The sequence below is a fragment of the Fulmarus glacialis genome, unplaced genomic scaffold (assembly GCF_000690835.1).
Source record: "Fulmarus glacialis isolate BGI_N327 unplaced genomic scaffold, ASM69083v1 scaffold29178, whole genome shotgun sequence".
NCBI classification, from domain to species: Eukaryota; Metazoa; Chordata; class Aves; order Procellariiformes; family Procellariidae; genus Fulmarus; species Fulmarus glacialis.
Window position 1 is genome coordinate 3,734 of NW_009226770.1, and position 18,969 is coordinate 22,702.

At 46.5% G+C, this 18,969-nt stretch overlaps 1 protein-coding gene across 2 annotated transcripts in view; it reads right to left on the reverse strand.

The window, feature by feature from the left end:
- Positions 1-843: 843 nt before the first annotated feature.
- SLC43A2 (solute carrier family 43 (amino acid system L transporter), member 2) overlaps positions 844-18,969 on the reverse strand; it is a 28,324-nt gene continuing 10,198 nt past the window's right edge. For both annotated transcript variants that reach the window (XM_009582929.1, XM_009582928.1), the window contains exons 5-13: positions 12,900-12,992; positions 11,916-12,049; positions 11,272-11,474; positions 10,490-10,633; positions 6,765-6,903; positions 6,193-6,325; positions 5,153-5,226; positions 3,270-3,393; positions 844-2,414 (exon numbers count right to left, since the gene is read on the reverse strand). In XM_009582929.1, coding sequence (XP_009581224.1) covers positions 2,253-2,414; positions 3,270-3,393; positions 5,153-5,226; positions 6,193-6,325; positions 6,765-6,903; positions 10,490-10,633; positions 11,272-11,474; positions 11,916-12,049; positions 12,900-12,992 — 1,206 coding nt within the window. In that variant the 3' untranslated portion in view covers positions 844-2,252. The remainder of the gene's footprint in view (positions 2,415-3,269; positions 3,394-5,152; positions 5,227-6,192; positions 6,326-6,764; positions 6,904-10,489; positions 10,634-11,271; positions 11,475-11,915; positions 12,050-12,899; positions 12,993-18,969) is intronic.

The window sequence follows — 18,969 nt, forward strand, 5'->3', positions numbered from 1 at the left end:
ATTAATCAAAACTCTGCCCCCTTAATTATTGCTTGACACAAAAGAAAGCTGGGAAGGTCGCTAAATCATCACCAAAGCTAGAGGCCAACAAAAGACAAAAAGTTCTAGAAAAGTAAAATGTTGACAGCAGGCAATAAGGCTGTCTTGGAACAAACACATTTAATAAAGGCAACACATTAAAAAAAATTCCACAAACGTGTAAAATACTCAAGTGGCAAGTCATTTCCAAACAAGTGACTGAAGACTAAAAGGTACCGTGGAGTAGCATCTGAACTGCCCGCAGGAGGCTGCCTGGAGGCAGTGACTCGAGATGGCGCTGCTGTCCCACAAAGCTGGCTTGTCATCCTGTGCTGGCAAGGCCACCAGCGAGGGACTCTGTAGGGCTTCCAGCCGTCCTGCCGAGGCTCTGTGCAAGAGGTCACCAAGCTTGCTATTTAGGGAAGGTGAAGGCCTGGCTGGGCTGAGCATCTGCACGCTTCAAACCATCAGTAAAGGAGTTAACACCCAGTTTCCAGGTAATTTCTTAAAGAAGGGTCCGAGTGCACTGTTGTTTCTAATCCCCAGCTTAGAGCTAACGGGGCAGTGATTGAGTCTTGTGCTTTTCCGACCAGACACAAAGAAGTTGAATGACTTACCCCCTGCTGGGCTTTGCAGTAACACAGGAGTTGGCAGTTCAGAAAGCACCACCACTACATCTTCGTAACTGTTTTCTTTCTGCCCCCAACCTTCCCGCAGCCACTAGCTCAGCCCAGCCCAGGGCATACGCTGGTGACGTTCATCCTCAGCACTGCACAGTCCTGCTCTGAGCAGGTCCAAATGGTGCAGTGGTTTAACGCTAGTCACAAGACTACAGAGGCCGAGCTACCGACCTCCACAAGAAGGTTAAGGGCGGAAAAGTCGACTTTAGACAAGACTTAGGAAAACCTCTATAAAAATAAGTAGGTTAAGAATTCCCTTTGTATTCCCTCCATGGTGAACAGGCCTGGAGCACCTTTACCCACATGTATTGCTCTGTAAGTCAGCTTCACCATACAATCACCACGTACTCTGTCCAGACAGAGCATCAGCATCGTAGAAGGCTCTTAACACAGCCAAACCGGCAGCTTTTTGGTCAGTCACAGTAACCTGGTGTTCAGCAGCTTGGGGGCTATTATCAGAACAACGTAAATTAGCTATGGCTAGAGGAAGATTTACATCACCACATCACCCTACCATATGTCCACAGGATCCAGTTACCAGACACAAAGGAGTGTTCTGCACTCTTGATGCTTTTCAACAGCAAGTCAGCTCATGACATATGAACACCAAGGTATTCGGAGCCCCAGAACTCAGCTTCAAGAAGCTTCTCTGCTTTACTAAATACACGCTGCTGCTCCCCTCCCAGGGTCATGTCGGAGGGAAGAGGAAGCAAAAGGCAACAAGTCTCAAAGCACTTCATCAGTAAACAAGATCCAATTCCTATCTCAAAGGTTCCAGGACTGCAGACAGTTTAAAACACTTTGCGGGCCGGGAAGAAGAGGAATTCCAGGCCTTTGAAGGCTTCGTCTAGGACCAAGCAGTCCGCTAGGCTCTTCATTTCAGTGTGGAAGGCAGATCCATTGCTCACAGTCTGTGTCATTTGCAATAATAAAAGGTTTGGGAGCTGTCAGTGCTAGCAGCCGACATTTAGCAATACACTGAAGCTGTGCTTGTACACATAGGAATAAAATCCCCTTCCCTGCCTCAGAAACAGTCTGGGGTATGTCTGGATAGACAGTAAAACCACTGGGTCCAGCTACACATCAAGCAGAAAGACCATTATGAAGCCTCAGGGAGGGAGGAGAGTGCAGCTTGCATCTGAGACAATGTCAGCCAAGGCTGGGGGAAGAGGGGGAGAAAACAGACTTCAGTGTGTTACATTTGCAAACCTCAAATTACCTTTCTTCCCTCTTCCCCCATCCCTCTATTCCCTCTCTCCCCAACTTTCTATGCAGAGACTCTGCTGCTGGAGAGTGTGATCAGGAGATAATTTAAGACACAATATCTGCGTGGCCTTTATAAAAAGGAAAAGTGTCCTGTGTTCTGGAGTAAGGAGTGGGAAGTCTCCTCCTGCCATATATCTGAGCAAAGCTCAGTCATGATGTCCGTCCCTCACTCCAGTGATGAGCAAAGACTGGTAGAGCCAGGAGAGAAAAAGCCTGGCTTATACCACAGGTAGAACCCACGGATGTGGTAGGAACCTGTACAGGGGAGGTTGTATTTGAAGCACCAGTTTAAACAAAGGCTTCCTCATTAGGAGTGCCATTGATTTTGAAGAAAAGTTTGGCATCATCCATCTTCTGTTTTTTTTCTCTCTCTAGCTTGCGTCTGTAGCAGACCAGGTAGATTGGAAGGCAGAAACCCAGTAAGCTCATGCCAAGCAAGCCAACGTTCACCTGCAGGAAGAAAGACAAAACAAAATTAGGCAGGCTAGGAAGACGACAACCCAGTCACGCATGCCGAAGTGTCAGAATCCAGCCCACGTCACTCAGCTGTGGGCAAACCAGGAGACGCCCTGCTCAGTGTATTGGCAACAGCCTCCACTGTATTTATATTTACACTCCTGTGCCCAGAGCACCATGTGTATAAGCTAAATCCTGCAAGAATTTGTTGCTCTGGATCATGGATGCAGGAGTCTTGTTCCACAGAACAGGCAGGGCTGTTTAAGCTGCAGTTTACACCAAGTTTGCTGACTGAAGAGCAACAGGCTGCTGGGGTGGGCACATGTAGCCTAGAGACCAAGGACTCTCCCGTGTCATGATTTTAATGATATTAAGCTACCCAGACAGACTCTCATCAAGACACCACATTAGCCCTACCCTCAATAGCTACTTGGCTTTTTGGACATTAGCACTGGCAAACCAAAATTTATTGGTAATTTATTGGTAATAGCTCCCAAGGGAACAGAGTATTTCTGCTGCATTTTGAGGTCCACACAGATTCACTCACTTTTACCTGACAGATTTCGACTTGCCACACAAACTGTTAGCAGGAAGCACTCATGCAGCCTTCTCCCTTCCTCCCTTTCCATACACCAGCATAAGGGTTAATGGCTTTCTCTCCCAGGGAATCATTACTCACACAGGGAAGGGTCTCCTGGACAGCACCAAGGTAACAGCAGACTGAGGAACATGTACAATTCCAGCTGTTTTTAACCTTGGTCCATGCACAGGAGTCCCTTTGTTTTCAAAGAAATGAGCCAAAATCATCTTAACCACCAAGCCTTCACATTAAATTTGAGAAGAACTTGCCCAGAGAGGATCTCCTTCCAAAGGTCCCGTCAATGCCATAAAAAGAGGCTGCTGCAGAAGGGCGAAAAGGGCACTGACCAACGACTGCAACCCTGTCAAGCTGCCAAACTGAGTAGAGGGGTATCTGTCAACAGAGAAAGCAACAGCATTATTATATGTCACCTTGACTGTTCACATCACCCAGATCAGATTACATTCCCAGTCGACTGACACAACAGAGCACAGTCCCAAGACAGGCATAATATGAAGAACTTCTCTCTCCTGGACTTATGTATAACTACCTCTTTTTATAGAGTATTTACCCCTACACTCTTTTTATAGAGTATTTACCTAGTGGTGTGCACAGTGCTCTCTAGAGCAGAATGCAGCTGGTGACAAGGCTGGAGCCTTCCCCTCCAGACTATTCTCATCCTGAGCTCTCAAACTTAAGTAATATCAGATCCAGCGCTTGTTTTGCAGCTGTACCATAGGCAGGTGGAAGTGCTTATACAACTACTGTTCCTATTGCAAAGGGAGAAGAGTGTTGATATTTACAAGTTAAAAGCAGGGCCTCTTTATCCAGATGACAGCATTTGCGGCTGAGCAATCATTTTCATCTGGTCACAACAATTTGCTCCCTTTAGAAGTGAGTGAAACCTGCACAACAGGTTAGTATGTGTTTTCCTTTTTAGAGGACAAGTCTGATCCTATGTCAAACCGAACAATACTGTTGATTGGAAAGGGCTGAATATCAGATACTGCTAATGGAAAAATAAATTTCAGGAACAGTCTAACATCTTTCTCTTTCCATGACTGAGCAGTGTTTAAAAAGGGTCAGGTTAAACTAGACTTAGAAAGAAAGAAGTGGATCAAAACCTTCCAATATTCAAAGAAGTCACATTCAAAGCAAAAATACCTCACTCCAGGAAGTTCCAGAGAGTTGCAATGGTCAAACAGGATTAATTTACAAGCAAGCTGGTATGTACAGCAACAGGCATTTACCTTGCCTAAGACAAAAGTCTTCTGCTTCTAGCTGCCAGGGAACCAAAAGTTTATGCATTTTTGAAGCAGAGTCTTAGATGGGTTTTCTAGTCTGGATTCCCCAGACACTGGGACCAAAACCTTTGACAGAAGGAGTCTGTGGAGTTGTGGAGTCTCCATCCGTGGAGATATTCAAAACCCAACTGGACGCAGTCCTGGGCAACCTGCTCTAGCTGACCCTGCTTGAGCATGAGGGTTGGACTAGATGGTCTCAAGAGGTCCCCTTCCCACCTCAACGATTCTGCGATTCTCTGAAAGATAACAGCTTCTTTCTGTTCCTCTGTCCAGCAGCTCAGGACAGAGGGGCAGATCTGTTTTCAAAACCAAAAACATTGCTTAATAAGGAAGAGAGTATTTAGATTCAGCTATTGACAATTTGGTAAGTCGGAGACAGGATGGATGATCTGTCCTGGGAAAGGGAACAGGCATCACTAATGGTATCTTGAGCAATACTTTACCAAGGTAATTTCAGAGCAGACCAGTAGCAATGTATTCAGTTATGTTAATGTTTTACCTGGACACATGCACATAGCTACTCATTGTAAGACAAAAAAAGCCTTGAGTTTTTACTATATAACCTTAGTGTCGATAGCCTAGTCTCACCTGAGGCCCATATACAGCTGTGCCTGTCCCACTGCAGTAGCTATGCTAAAGGGGTTAGCTGTTTCTAAACAAGGAAAGCATCAGTTAGGACTTCAGTCCAGCTACTGTCATATCCAGTGGTGACTGAGGAAACAAGTTGCATCATTTTTCCCCTCTGACCACGAAGACTTCACTTCCTGATCTCCCTCTCACCTGGACAGCTTATCATCCCAAACCAGTTTATCTGGCCAGCCACATATTATAGGTAAGCAGAGACTTACACAGCTGCATAGAGGCCTCCCACAGCTGAGTGGATGAATCCTCTCACGATTGTGTGCAAAATGAAGGAAAGAATCTGGAAAGAGAAGCAGAAAAATGTCATATCCTAGATAGCACCTAGGTGTGCCGGACCCCAACATACAACCATTCCTAAAAGCTGCTCTGCTTTCTAGTACAAAGGTGGGCTTGAGGAACCCAGAACCAAAACCTGAAAGATCAGCACAGGGGAAGAAATTTGTACTCATCTCTAAAAGCACTGCTTATCCTTACTTTGCAAAGGCTAACATATAGTGTCCCCAAGGTTAACCACACACAAGACCTATCTCATTTGTAAATGGCACTGCTGCAAGGACATGTCCCCAGCAACCTGTGGCCAGGGTCACAATGCTTTTTCATTGCACTTGTGGCCAATTTAGTTAGTTTTCCACAAATTATTGCGGACAACATGCAAGTATGAGCAAACTATATCTGCTCACCTACGTCATCAAGGCATGTTTAAGTATAGCATAAAATCACAAAACTCCTCTGCCAAAAACAGGTAGTGCCACAAAATAAGTATTTTAACAGGTTTATAATCCCATGGGTACCATTGGGCATAGCATTTGATGCAGAAATAACCTGCTGTATATATCAGCGTCATGCTTCTGACAGCAACTTTTCTGACTGTCAGCAGCTTAAATCAAGCCCAGGTTAAATGCACAGGCACTGCTGAGAGGATCTCAGTAGGAAAGCATTTGTCATTACAGAGCTCAGCTGCAGAAACTTCTAAGTTTGAATAAATTGTGGATCCACTCTGACATTTTAACTATAGCTGCTTCTCTAGGTTCTCTCAAGAGATGTAAACGGCATGGTATTACTTGTTTCAGCTCTAAGACTGAGGTCCCCAAAGCAGCAAAAAAGTCTCCCAGCAGTGCCAGAAAGCCCTCCTGCCACTAGCTGGTTCTGCTGGCTTGCAGGACCTCCTGGCACTGTCCTGCCTGTCATTTTGTCAGGACCCACACTGCCAGCCCCTCCAGCACACCCATCCATTTGACCTATTCACCTGCAACGGTAGATTAGGAATAAGACAGGTGATTCCAAATCCAACCAGCAGGAGATTTGTGAACGCAAAGGCATTGGTGGCATTGGTGATTTTCTGGATCCGACGATCACGTTTTTTCTTTTTCTTGTCACTTCTGGAAGGATAGCAAAACCTATGTTACAAAAAGCACTTTCAGCAGCTACTGGAACTCGCAGCAAGATTCTCCAGATATCACATCAACTCTATCTAAACCACTTTGGCTAGACGTCTGCCTAAGGAGGTGGTAGGATCTCCATCAGTGGAAGCTGAGGAACATCTGGGCAATTATTTCAGTGCTGTTACTCTTACTGTTAGGCTAGAAGGGAAGTCTGAGCTCCCAGTGCTACAATTTCAATTTCCTCTTCTTGACTGATCTTAGCAGACATGAGAGATAGTTTGGTCCTTTCCTCTGCAACTATCAAGTCTTCCTTCAGGCTTTCTTTTCTATACTAAAGAACCAATACTCTCTTCTGTCCTTCATCACAAAACACATTATGCAGAGCAGAGGGGGCCTGCTACGTGGCTGCATGTCCCATGTAGCGCACACTACGCACCGCTCAGCGTTGCTCTCCTCATTCTCTTCTAAGCCATCATCGCATTCTTTCAGTCGCCAATCCATGATGTACCCGATCACAGGCGCTGTCAGCAAGCACAGCAGTTGCAATACCCCAAAAATGGAAGTGTAGAGAGCCACTGCAGGAAAAAAGAAAAGATTAAAAAAAAGTTGTCAGTCCAAGTGGTACCATAGCAGCAACAGGAAAAAAAAAGAGACAGAAAAGAAACTGTTCCTCCCCATTGATCACTCCCTCATTAAGAGCCCAGATCCCAAGAACTCACAGGCTAACAGGCAGGGCTGGAGGAGCTGGGACACCAAAGCCCCACTTCATCATTTAGCCTCCCAGAGGCATGACGTTAGAATAGACATACTGGGTGCACTTGCTTCAACCATTCTGATCCTGCGCTAGTATTCTGAGCAGCGTCAGCCCGACAGCAAGCAGGGCTCCAGGAATGGGACCCAACAACTGCTTAGTGCCAATGAGGTTTCTTCTGGCTAGGACCAACAGGGAAAGTTCTTACAAGCAATATATCCTGCACAGCCAACCCTGCCTTAGTCATCTCCTCTCCTGCCTTGCTGGGAGCTCCAGCTGCATCTTTTCCAGCTGGGAAGCTCCAGCAAGGACAAGCCAGGCTGAGAAGGTGAGGACTAACCCATTTCATGCAGAACGGACAAGTCTGGAGGCAGGGAGAGGGGAAATTAGCAGCAAAACACACAGAATCTGAGAGCAATCATTAAAAACTCAAACTGATGAAAATTCCCCATGTGTTAAAGATAGGACAAGTGTCTACATGGCTTGTTAAGGGAAAGCTGATGCCAGCAGACTTAGAAGAAACTGTCCCCTCCTGTGACTGAACAGTTCCCCCACCCCGCAATGCTTTTTCCACTTCCTCTCTGCAGCCCACGTGATGGATTTGTAGGCATCACACAGAAGGGCTGGTGAGTCATGGTGTACCACAGCTCTGAAATAAGGATGTAATTCTGAAACTGCCCATCTCAGCACAGAGTGCTTACAAGTTCCAGCAATGTAAGCAAAACAACCAAAAAGAATTTTAGTTTGTCCTTCCCAAAGCATTTCTAGATCTAGCCAAAGCAGTACAGCCAGGACTTATACCAAAATCAACTTGGTAATGGAGAGAAGTTTCCAACAAGCCTTTCTCTCCTATATGCTTGTAGCAAACCCCAGCAGGGCTGCCTTGCTGCGCCCAGGCATGGCACCTGATGATACTTTCCTGGCTCCAGGTGCTGGCAAGGGAACTAAAAGGAACTTCCAGCTCCAACCTCCAAACTCACATTCATGCCCCCGTTACCTCCGCAAAGGCAAGTCCTGAAGTGGCCCCACATTCCACCTCATTATAGCAACTGCCAGGAGAGACAGGTGGCATCACCCTCTACAAACACTCCTGGAGCTGATTTGCTGTTGTCTGGTTATTTTTTAATAGAGGGTAAGAAGCAAGCCACAATGTCATGTTTTGCCTCTTCATGCTGTTCTGAACACTTAATCTTGGGCTCTAAACAGCAAGAGCAGAAGGCAACTTGAAGCAGGGAATTAAATTTATGGGGTCAGCACGAGAAGAGAAGGAGAGACAGTAGTTGCTACAAAACAGGGCCTCCTCAATTTATCTATGATCTTAAAAAACATTCTTTCCGGGGGGGTGGGGGGAAGGGAAGAACAATACCTAGCAAATACCAGCAGAAGTAGATATGGCAGAAGTAGAAGCGTGGATAGAGCAAACAGACAAAGGGTGCACACATGGGCACAAGCCCTTACACATCCACTGTTTTACATGGCTTTCCCTCAAAAGTATCCTGAGGAAGCACCCCATACAGCTGAGTTTTCCAGCCCACCCTGATTCTACCCAAGGTCTCCGAGTATTACCACATTTGAAAGCAAAGGTGACAATTTACAAAAGATGCAGCCAAATTTCACAACTAGACACAAGTCTACTCTCTCCTGCCTTCCTACAACACAATTACATAGTCATTTACAGAGCTACTGAACCCCCTAGCTTCTCCCCCATCTTTGGGGGTTTTCAGAAGATAAGTAGCCACAGGCTGACTGCTTTTTCCACCTCTAGGTTTCATGACAGGTCTAAGTCACCATAATCTGCACAGGAAGCAGGACTTTCAAGGACACTGTGCCTCACTGCAACTTAAAGACTTTACTCCCTATCTGAAAGATTTTCCCCACATCCTTCTCTTCTGTTCGGCTCCCAGGAATATTTAAGTTTTCTTTGACCATAACACTTGCAGGATTGACTCAACTCTCCCCTTCCCTTGCTGAGTGCTCCCGAGAGCAGTTGCAGGTGGAGGGAGCTCTCTAAACAATTCACGTTCAAGTAAATAACTGCAAGAAGAATTAGGCATCCAAGGGAGCGGCATCCCATCCTCTCCTGATCCGCACAGATTACATTTCTAGAGAGCTGCACACATCTTGGAATTGCTCTTGCAGCCTGACACTGCTGCGACTAGACAATACCACTGTTTTGCTGATGCCATGGAAACAGCAAGACAGCAAGCGGACTGCACTGCGAGCCCAGGCTACGTTCAGGGGGAGGAGGGGGAAAATGGGAAGAAATCTCAGAGGTGGCACAGGAAAAAAATGCAACACACCCAAGGGGCACAATCCCCTTTTTTAGCTTGATCTAAACAGAATTGGCAGCATATATAGTTAATATTAATTCTAAAATACCAAGGAGGGGAGGAGAGGAAAAAATGAAAGAGAAATAACTAGAGCAAGCCAGGGTAAAAAGAAAGAAAAAAAAAAAAAAAATCAGCGTGAAAGAATTACAAGGTAAGCACAAAACTAAGCAGTGTTGGGAAAGGTAGGCAGTGTGAAGTTTGTCCTGTTTACTGCTTAATGTCTAAATTGGCTCTTGAGCCAGGAGATAAAGAGCTGAATGCTGCAGGCTGTCAAAGGCTGGAGAAACAAAGCAATTCAGGGAATGCCAGGGCAGTTGGAGTTTCCTGCGTTTCCTTCCCTCCCCCAGAGCTCACTCCTGTTTTCAGAGGAGTGCCTCTTGATTTATCAGCTTCATGCAATCCAGATTTAACAAGTTCAAACTGGATCTTACTACAAAGGACACAAAAAAAAAAAAAAAAGGCTAAGTCTTGTTTTGCAATCCTGGGTATTTTCAACAACAGTAAACTAATGTACTCTTTCCTGTTTTCTCCATGTACTGAATCAGAGCTATAAATACAGACGAGCCCAGTGCAGTGAGCACCCCGAGCCTCCCCAGCACACACCAAGCTGCACAAAACAGCTATGACTTCACTTCTCCCACCCCCGGTTGCCGGGCTGAGACACCTAGTCCAACCATTAGTCATGAGAGTCAGCTGCTCTGTACTTTGTGCTTGCATAGGATAAGCAAAGCAAATACCTGACGAAATAGGTTTTCCAATTAAAAAAAAAAATTATCGCAGTCCATCCCGAAAGGCTACTTTCAACAACCCATCTGGGGAAATCACATGGAATAGTATTTAACAGACACTGGGCTAAAATTAGCTTGACATTCAAGTGTCTACCTCGCTGCCCCTCTGTCCTGGGCCAGTTCCAGCCCTCCACTAGACCCTACCAGCAGCTGTTAGCTGCACCCTGACACCACTAATTGCCATACGCGGTGTATCTGCTGAGTAATCAGGCTCGCTGACCTCCTGCAAGGACCAAGTCTGGGTCAGGTACCAATTCCAAGGAAGCAGAGAAAAGTCTTCAGGTTACCCTACCTTGATCTTCATCTCCAGACAGAAACTCAAGGATGGTATTCATGGCTCCCATGTAGAAGATGAGCCGTAGCTGAGTGACACACATGGTGATAAGGCTGAGCAACAAGATAGGACTGAAGACACTCTTCATGAAGGAAGGAGAAGCTGCAGAAGGAATAATAGAGTCTCTGAAGAAGGCAATATACCTTCGTAAACATGTACAATTTCAGAAGAGGCTTTGGCCTCTGGGTTAGCAGGTCTTCTCCTAGCTAGTCATTCCAACGCTGCGTGCCAGTGGCAGCTCCAAGGAGTTCACAGTTAGCAACTAACCTGCTGCCTTACAAACTTCCATAATGAACAGCTACAGATGCTTGGAGTTTGGCTACCAGTAGCTGGGGCAAGGGGAACAGGAAGGAAGACTCACCTAATTCTGTGGATTAGAGCAAAAGGAAGCTTCAAGCCGTTTGCTTTTGCCATACCCCTGAGTAAGGAAGGCTTGGTCATGATGGCAACAGTCTACCTAAGAGACAGCAGTGATCAACTGCACTGTCCTTCCGCAGCCATACCAGTTACCCATGCTATTGTCCCCACCACTGGCAACAACATACGGTGTATTTAGGCAAGTATACAAGGACAGGATTCCTTATATAACTGAACCTGTATTTCAATAATGGTGGCTGGCGTGTGGCCCTGGCAACATATGGATCGCGTATCGCTATCTCATAAACAGGTCTGGAGCAGAGCAGAGAGGCCGACGGCCTTGTGCCAGCACAACCATCCCTGGGGCACTCATGGAACCACACCTGTGTTGTCAGGCTGGCACTTCACTTCTAGGTCCACCGTAGACAGACAGAGCTTGTTGTTCTCTTGCAAGGCTGTCGGCTCCTTGGGGCCCTTCATGGAGCTCCCCACACTAAGACGGCGCCCCACAGTCGTTACTTGCTTGTAAAACTGCTTCCCAGTGATTTTGTGGTCAAATCCCAGCCAGCTGAACTTTATTTTCACCCTGTTGGGCAGTAAAGAGCATGAGAGCTGCAACACAGGGTGGGGAATCAGAGGCAGCAAAGTTGCAGGAGTCAGAAAGGCTTTGTGTGGATTTAAGGCACTAGTTTCTGTCTACAAACCCACAAATGGTCTGAATCCAGAGAACAGAGAGATACTTCCCCTGGGCCAGTTTGGCACAGGTCAATATAGAAATACTTATGACTACTGACAGATCATTTTCCTTCATAATTTCTACACTTTGGGAAGTTCAACTTTCCACAGATATTCACCAGTCAAGACATAACACTAATGGCAGACATAAATCCTCAACCTAAGAAGGAATGGCAGCAATAAACAACATGCAAGGGAGTTCCCTGTCCGCCCCTCTAAATTAGCCGTGCCAGCACTTTCTAGAGGATTAAGAATGGGATTAGCCCTCAAGGCCAGTCTAGAGGACACTTACGAATAGTCCATGTCTTCTGGTCCTGGGAAAGGCTCCAGTGGCCAATTGAAGAAACAGTTGAGGAAAACTAGTCCTGCACAGCTTGCCCAGACAAGCAGAATAAGGATGAAGGAGACCCCAAAGTCATATATAACCTAGAAATCACAAGGGAATAAGGGTTTGGCTATAAGAGCAGAAAGATACTTCAACATTCTTTGAATGAGGTCTGAGAGGAAGCTGTGGGAAAGGACAACATGCTACATTTAAAGTGGGTAACAAAGCAGTAACAAAGAACAGTTCTGGGACATGCAGGCTTGGAAAGAGATGTATACGCACACCTTTAACAGCAGCTATAGCAACAACAGGATGTCCAGCTGGAATAGCATGCAGCTGTATCACAGATAACTGCCATCAAAGGTTTTCATCTAGGGCCTTCTCCTTGGAAAGCCAGCAGGAACTTCCCTGCACACCTGAGACTGCCTTACCTTTACTATATCCCCCTTACACTAACTCTGCAATGAAACATCTCTGGTTCAGAAACACTAGCGATCTACCAAGGCAGCCCAAGTGACCATTTCTTCTGTCCCTTCAGTGCTGTTTGCCAGCTCGGAACTACGTTCAAAGCCAACCATCAGTGTCAATCACACAGATTAAATATACACATGTGTATTAAACACACATATATATATACTCCTTAGAGTTTAAAAAAAGCAACCTTTCATTAAAAATATCTTCACTTTTTCACTTTTACTTAGCACCTTTAAAATTTTATTGTCTATTGTATATTGTCTATTAACAAACAGACCATTCTCTTTCCAGTATTTTTTGCATTCTTGAGGCAGTCACTTGGGAAGTCTTTTAACAAACGGGAACTGAATCTTGCAAATGCACATCTCTGAACAAGTGCTGTAACAAGTAGTCCCTCCTTCTTGCCACATTATTGCTAAATGGTGCAAAACTCTAGCACAACATCACCAGTCATGAGTCACGATCCCACGGCCTCACCTTGATTCCTGGAAAAGTCACAGCAGAGGAAGCATAAGAGCCAATCATCAGAGCAATGAACGTGGAACGAAGGTCACCAAACATGTTGGGCAGCTGGGGAAAGAAAAATTGGTTGAAACAGGCTGCTGCCAAGAGAAGGGAAGAAGAGGGAAGGAGACTTTCTTGATAAGACATAAAGCTAATGGCAGACATAAATCTGGCATTTAGGATTAAGATTTCTGGATACCAGAATTTGAAGCCACCAGTTTTAGTCAAGAACAACTTAGCTCTTCAGGATATTGCTCTGCAGGTTGCATTGGTGTCTCCAGAGTGAGGGAGCATCTACAGTCCAAGATTTATGTGCTTAATGACACTGCTTCTTTCCAGACTGACAGCATACTTTGCATTGGTTACCTTTAGCACAGGAGTGTTTGCTCCAGCCCTTGTGCTTTCTTTAAGAGTTCCTTACCCCAAGCCTGTAGCCACCACCTCTTTTCATCTCCAAAAAATATGTGCCCAAGTTCTCTACGTATCACCCTCTTTTTAGACAAGAGTTATTAGACACCAGCTGTGATTGCTGCACAGTCTTTAACACACCCTGTACCTTGAACTGCCAGGTTTCTTTACGCACCTTGGGTCAGCACCCAAATCTTTGCAGTAGACCAGAAAGTTCCTGTTATAACAAGAAGGAACAAACATGAACTGTGTTGCTGTTTGCATTTCCATGTCTAGCTAGGTCCCTGTCTCCTTCTGTGAAAGCAGACTCTCTCTGCTAAAGAGAGCTAAAGCTGGTCATTTCTCCATCAGTTGGATGGCTCAGATGTCCAAGCACACTAGCTTGGAGCTAGGTGCAGGAAGGCAATCACAAACACTAGATATGCAAAGCTTTATTGCCCAGCGCAGCTACGAAGCTGCTGAACTCTGCAGCAAGCAGCAGGCAACAGCACCTCACGTTGCTATTCCTGCCACCCACCCCATTTCGCTGCCTGGGCTCCTATCAGGTGTGATGGCATTGCTGAGAGCAGACCAGGCTGGTTCTGCAAGGATCTGTTGGGAAAGCAAAGCTCTCGGCAGGGGCAGCTAGAAGCAGCTCCCAGCAGCCACTTCTGCCACCTCAACAGCAAAAGCACGCCCAGGCTGGCTTTCCAGCCCCTGCTTCCACTCAGGACCCAAAAGCAGAGTGGAGCAGGCAGAAAGAGCTGTGAGACCTTCTCACTTCTCCTGGGAAAGGAGAAACTCCCCATTTTTCTAAACAATCAGAAGTGAACAGGTTTTCCATCACTGACTAACGATGGCCTGCAAACTGGAAATTACAGGGAAAAGCTTTGAAGTTGTAGGCTACAGAGAGCTCAGCTGATACCTCCTGAAGCCAGTCAACGGGCAGAGATTCTGCTGCAGGCAGACAGATTTCCCTCCCACCTCCTTTTTTGGGTCACTTACTCCCCAAATTCACTTGAGCATCCCTACCACGTCAGCCTCAGAGGGCCTCAAAGCAGGATGCTGTGGGTGCCGTCTAGGACTGAAAGCATAACCAGCATTTTATCTGTTTAAAGAGGCTGCTGAACAAAATGATTCAGAGAACATTAGACCCGAGTCTGAGCAAGCAAATGCTGTCATCACATTCCCCTTCCACTGCTGAAAAACAAATCCATCTTTCCCAGGAGTAGCGTATAAGGCAAGCAAATCTGGCTTGTGTCACGGCAGGACCAGCGTGTTTACAACACAAGTATTCCTGTGCAGGAACACTGTAGGATCCATCTGGCTGTTTATCATCCCTCTGTCTCACTGCAGAGCTTCCTATGCAGTGCAGCCTCCAGGTCCTCAGATAACCCCAGCCAGGGAACAGCAGCAATGATGTGCTGCTGGCGAACCCCGAGCAGATGCACACGGCGGAGGCAGAAAACGCTGCACTCCTCTGCAACGAGGATCCCCACACCCATCCCCGGATCCCTGCATGCGGGAGAGCTGCCAACAGGCTGCTTTCGGGAGCTGCAGACAGGAAACGGCAAAGGATCCAAAGGTCTGTTACCAGGCACAATAATCTCTCCTTGGAAGCAGTGGCCTAAATACACACCCCAGAAAACAGCATCTGCAGAATACAGTATCTGCAGGTTGCAAAAAAAGGCTAGTCACTGTCACCAGGCAGGGCATTCATTTAATCTCAAATACCCCAAACCTAAAATAATCTCCAGAAATTACAACAAACAGCTGCTCCTGCTGGGGAGCTCAGAGCAGGGCAAGAGCTCCACAAACACAGCTGCTTCTTGGCTCGGGCTGGTTTTCCCCAGAGATCACAAAAAGCCTTTTTCATACAGCAGGCAAGCAACTCCCTGGTGGATCCTCCTGCTCTGAGGGCTACTGGAGACCTAGAGCAGCCTGAAAGCAAGCAGTCATGTTCGGGAAAACCCAAGTCTGCTTCTGCATCGATGGGGACAGAAGTCCTAGGAAGGCTAGAGATTTCCAAAAATCCTATTTGGCACCAAGCAAGCAGCTAGATTACAAAAAAATTGGACATTTAAGGATATTTAAGGTCTTATCCAACCCAATCAAAGCAGAAACTGCAAACACTGAGCACTTGGGAGGAAAAGAAATGAGAGACTACCTGGAGGGGCAGAGGGGAGGCAAAGGGAAAAAGCAGTCCATACCCAGACAGAAAACCTCTCAGACTGCGAGTGCCAGCACTGGTAATGCCTGTGCAGGTCTTCTCTAAAGACCAGCTACTAAAATAACACACAATATTTACTAAGTTATTTTTCATGCTGTCTGTATAGCAGCAAGCATTGGAAAAAATTAACCATAGAGAGGGGAAAAAAAAAACCCCAAACAAAAAAACCAAACCAAGCCACAGAGCAAGTGGGCTCTTTGTTTTTCTGCCACCAAAAAGATCTGATCCTCATTCTGATCTTAGCCCTGCAGGCCAGAAGGGACTCTTCCACTAACTTCTGCCCATTCTGGTACGACAGCCCCAATTCCGCAAGACCTACAATGACAGAAACTCTTATGCCTTCTGTTTAAAGGTCAATAATAATGTATAATTACCTTTATGCCCCGTCTGAAAGATACTAACTTAATTTTGCCATACCATAACTGGTTTTTTTCCTGGAGTCCTTTATTACAAGTATGCAACCCTAAACGAATAAAATAATTTCCTCTTGCAGATTATTTCCTCATCTGCTCTAAAGTGAATTTAAGACCTTAGATCATTTTTTACAATTTTTTCAGCTTTTTCCTGGAGACAATCCATATACAAAAGATACCACCGTAGTATTACCGAACCCAGTTTCCCTCTTGCAAGGACTGTTTGAAAGAACAGTAGAAAAAAATCAAGGGATTGAGAACTAGACTACTGGAGAATGGTATTTTTGTTCAAGCTAAACTTTGGTTTCCCTATCGTGGGTATATTTGGAAGTTATACAGATATTAAAAATATGTTCTCCAGGAAAGCCTCAAACTGCCCGCTTTGTCCAAAGCATATGGAAATTCCTGTTCCCATTCTCCAACAAACAAAAGATCAGAGCCCTAAGTTTTCCTAATATTTCCGAGCAGAGAAGATTAAACCAGAGATGCCCCCCCGCTCCGATTAAAGGGCGCTGTTTGTAGCAGAAAATAAGAGCAAAGCAGCTGTAATTCTTTGAAAGGAAAACAGGACAGAAAACAATCTATAAAAGGCTCTTTGTGGTAATTTATCACACATGTTTATTTCTTTGCATGAAATAGCTTCGGAGCAGAACCAGCGCCAGATTCCTGTGTTGCTGTCAGAGCCACCAACACAGATCTGTTTCCATTTCCAGTCTTCACTTATATTGGCTAAGACCAAGTCACAAGGCAGAAATCTCCCCTCTGCATTTGAACAACAGGCACAGTCTGACCTTGTTCCCAGAACTGGGAATGGCACCGCTGGCTCACTCCCCCTCCTCCCCAAGCCACAACGCAAGACACCCAGGAACGGCAGCTTGCTTTGGCTCCGCAGCTTGCCATGTGCTTTCATGATACCCTGGGGACTTGTTACTGAAAAAGGCTTTAAACCCAAGAGGCAAAGCTTCGTGGAGCACTGTCCCAGGCTGTAATCCTCAGAGATCCCATTTATCCCTTGCAGAGGCACTGAGGATCCCCGTCTCCTGCCTTCCCATCAGATCACACCATGCCCACGCATGCAGGTGTCCCGGGAAGTTTCAACACCCGATGAAGCCCGGGGAGCATCCCAACCCCACACGCTGCAGGGGCTCCCTTCATGGCCACCCTGCTACGAGAAGCAGCACCCGCCTGGGGTGGCAGAGGACCAGCTCACGCACCAGTGGGTTTGACCCGTTTCCTGGAGTGCTTCAGGTCATCTGCAGCTGGCAGAAGGAAGTCACCTTGCTTTGATTTGTGCGTGCACGTGTGCGCTCGGCAGCCGGTGCCTGTGTCAGCCAGAACAAGCTTACTTGGCACCAGAAGTTGATTAGCGCTCACCGCCTCTGTGTAATGAACGTCCTTAAAAAGGTCCTCGAGCTTCCCCTTTCAGTGCTTACTTCAGCCTCTCCTGGGCACAATGCAGAGCTCGGTGCGTGCGAGCCACATCGCCCGGAGCCCGCAAGCCATGGACCTGTCATCCCCGTGCCCTGCTCTTGCCACGCTCCCTGTCTCCATGGGCCACGGGTGGAACGGACCCCCAAGAGATCACCATGTCACGGCAGAAGATGGCTCTTGACACACCAACTGTCAGCACCCCAGCTTGCAGGCAGAACCACGCAGGGACAAAACAGTAAGCTGCCAACGAGCAAAAGACACCTCCTTTGAACAGTCACCACCTCAGCTACGCCGTGATGCAGGTGAAGAGGTGCTCCCCTCCTACTTCAGATTATTTTTAATCACATTCACATGCCTCGGGTATCGAAATGCCTCTGTGCGGCTCTGCAGGGAGGCACAAGCAGCTACATCTGAATCTGGATTTGAGAAGCCAGGCCTGAAGCCACCTCAGCTCTTTACAAAACACACCGCTGCCCGGAGGGGATGGGCTTCACCTGAGGTCTCCCTGTGTGAACCCACAGCATCGCTACTTGCTTCAGATCTCCTCAAGGCTTGGATCTCTTCTTGGAAGATTTGACCTTTTTCCTGCCGCTGTACTTCCTTAGTGCTGTGGAACTGGCTCACTAATGAGGGGGCTAATAAGTGGCTTTGCTTACTTCTTCTGGTGCTAAAAGCCACAGTACAACACATCCAATATATTTCTGCCCTATTCTTGCCCTCCTTGCTATCATCACCAGTGGCTCTAAAATAATCTGTGACCCTTTAATAACCACCCAGAGAGACAATAACCAATGCTGGCAGCAGCAGGACGGGAATCCTCTCCTCTCCCACAGCAGTACTGATGTGCTCCTCTCTTCCTTGCTTTTATTTGAAGCGTGGCAGGATGACATTTGCCCTATAGTTCTTTGGGACCACAGCCAAGGCTTCCAGTGAAGAACACTACAGACGAAGGAGAGACCGACGTCTGCACAGAGATTTGAAAGCTTTGAATATACGAAAGTAACAGCGGCAGCAACACCACAGTACACACAGTGATCTGTAAACCCAGCCTCTGCCAAATTTACATCTCAGAAGTTCAGCCAGTGTCTGAGCCTTGTTCAGCAAGTGTCTAAGCCTTGTTAAATTAGAGGTAACCTTAACAGAAAGTTTTACTTCAACAGCAAGTTCAAGGTAATGCAGTCCAAATCTCAAAGTTTTCAAGCACAGCTCAAGAAGCATTGGTGCTTCCCAGACTCTTTTCTGGGAGACTTTCCACCCAGCCCTGTTTCAGCCACACTGACAAGGATCAGGGTAATGAGGTAGAAAATAAAGCAGCTACTTGGAGGATGATACTGCTTCTGTCGCCAGGCAAAAAGAACCCCAGAATGTAGAGATCCAGCTGACAGTTGTTGACCAATGCTTGCAATACAATCCATGGACTAAAGAGATCTAAGTGTGCTACGCAGATGGAGCTGGGCGCATTCCACAACGCAGCATTTCTAAGGAAACCTGGAAGGGACTCTCACCCTTCTGAGAGCAAAAGCTTTTGTGCTCAAGAACATCCATTTTCCTGGGGCGAGATGCAAACTGCGTTTGCAGAAAG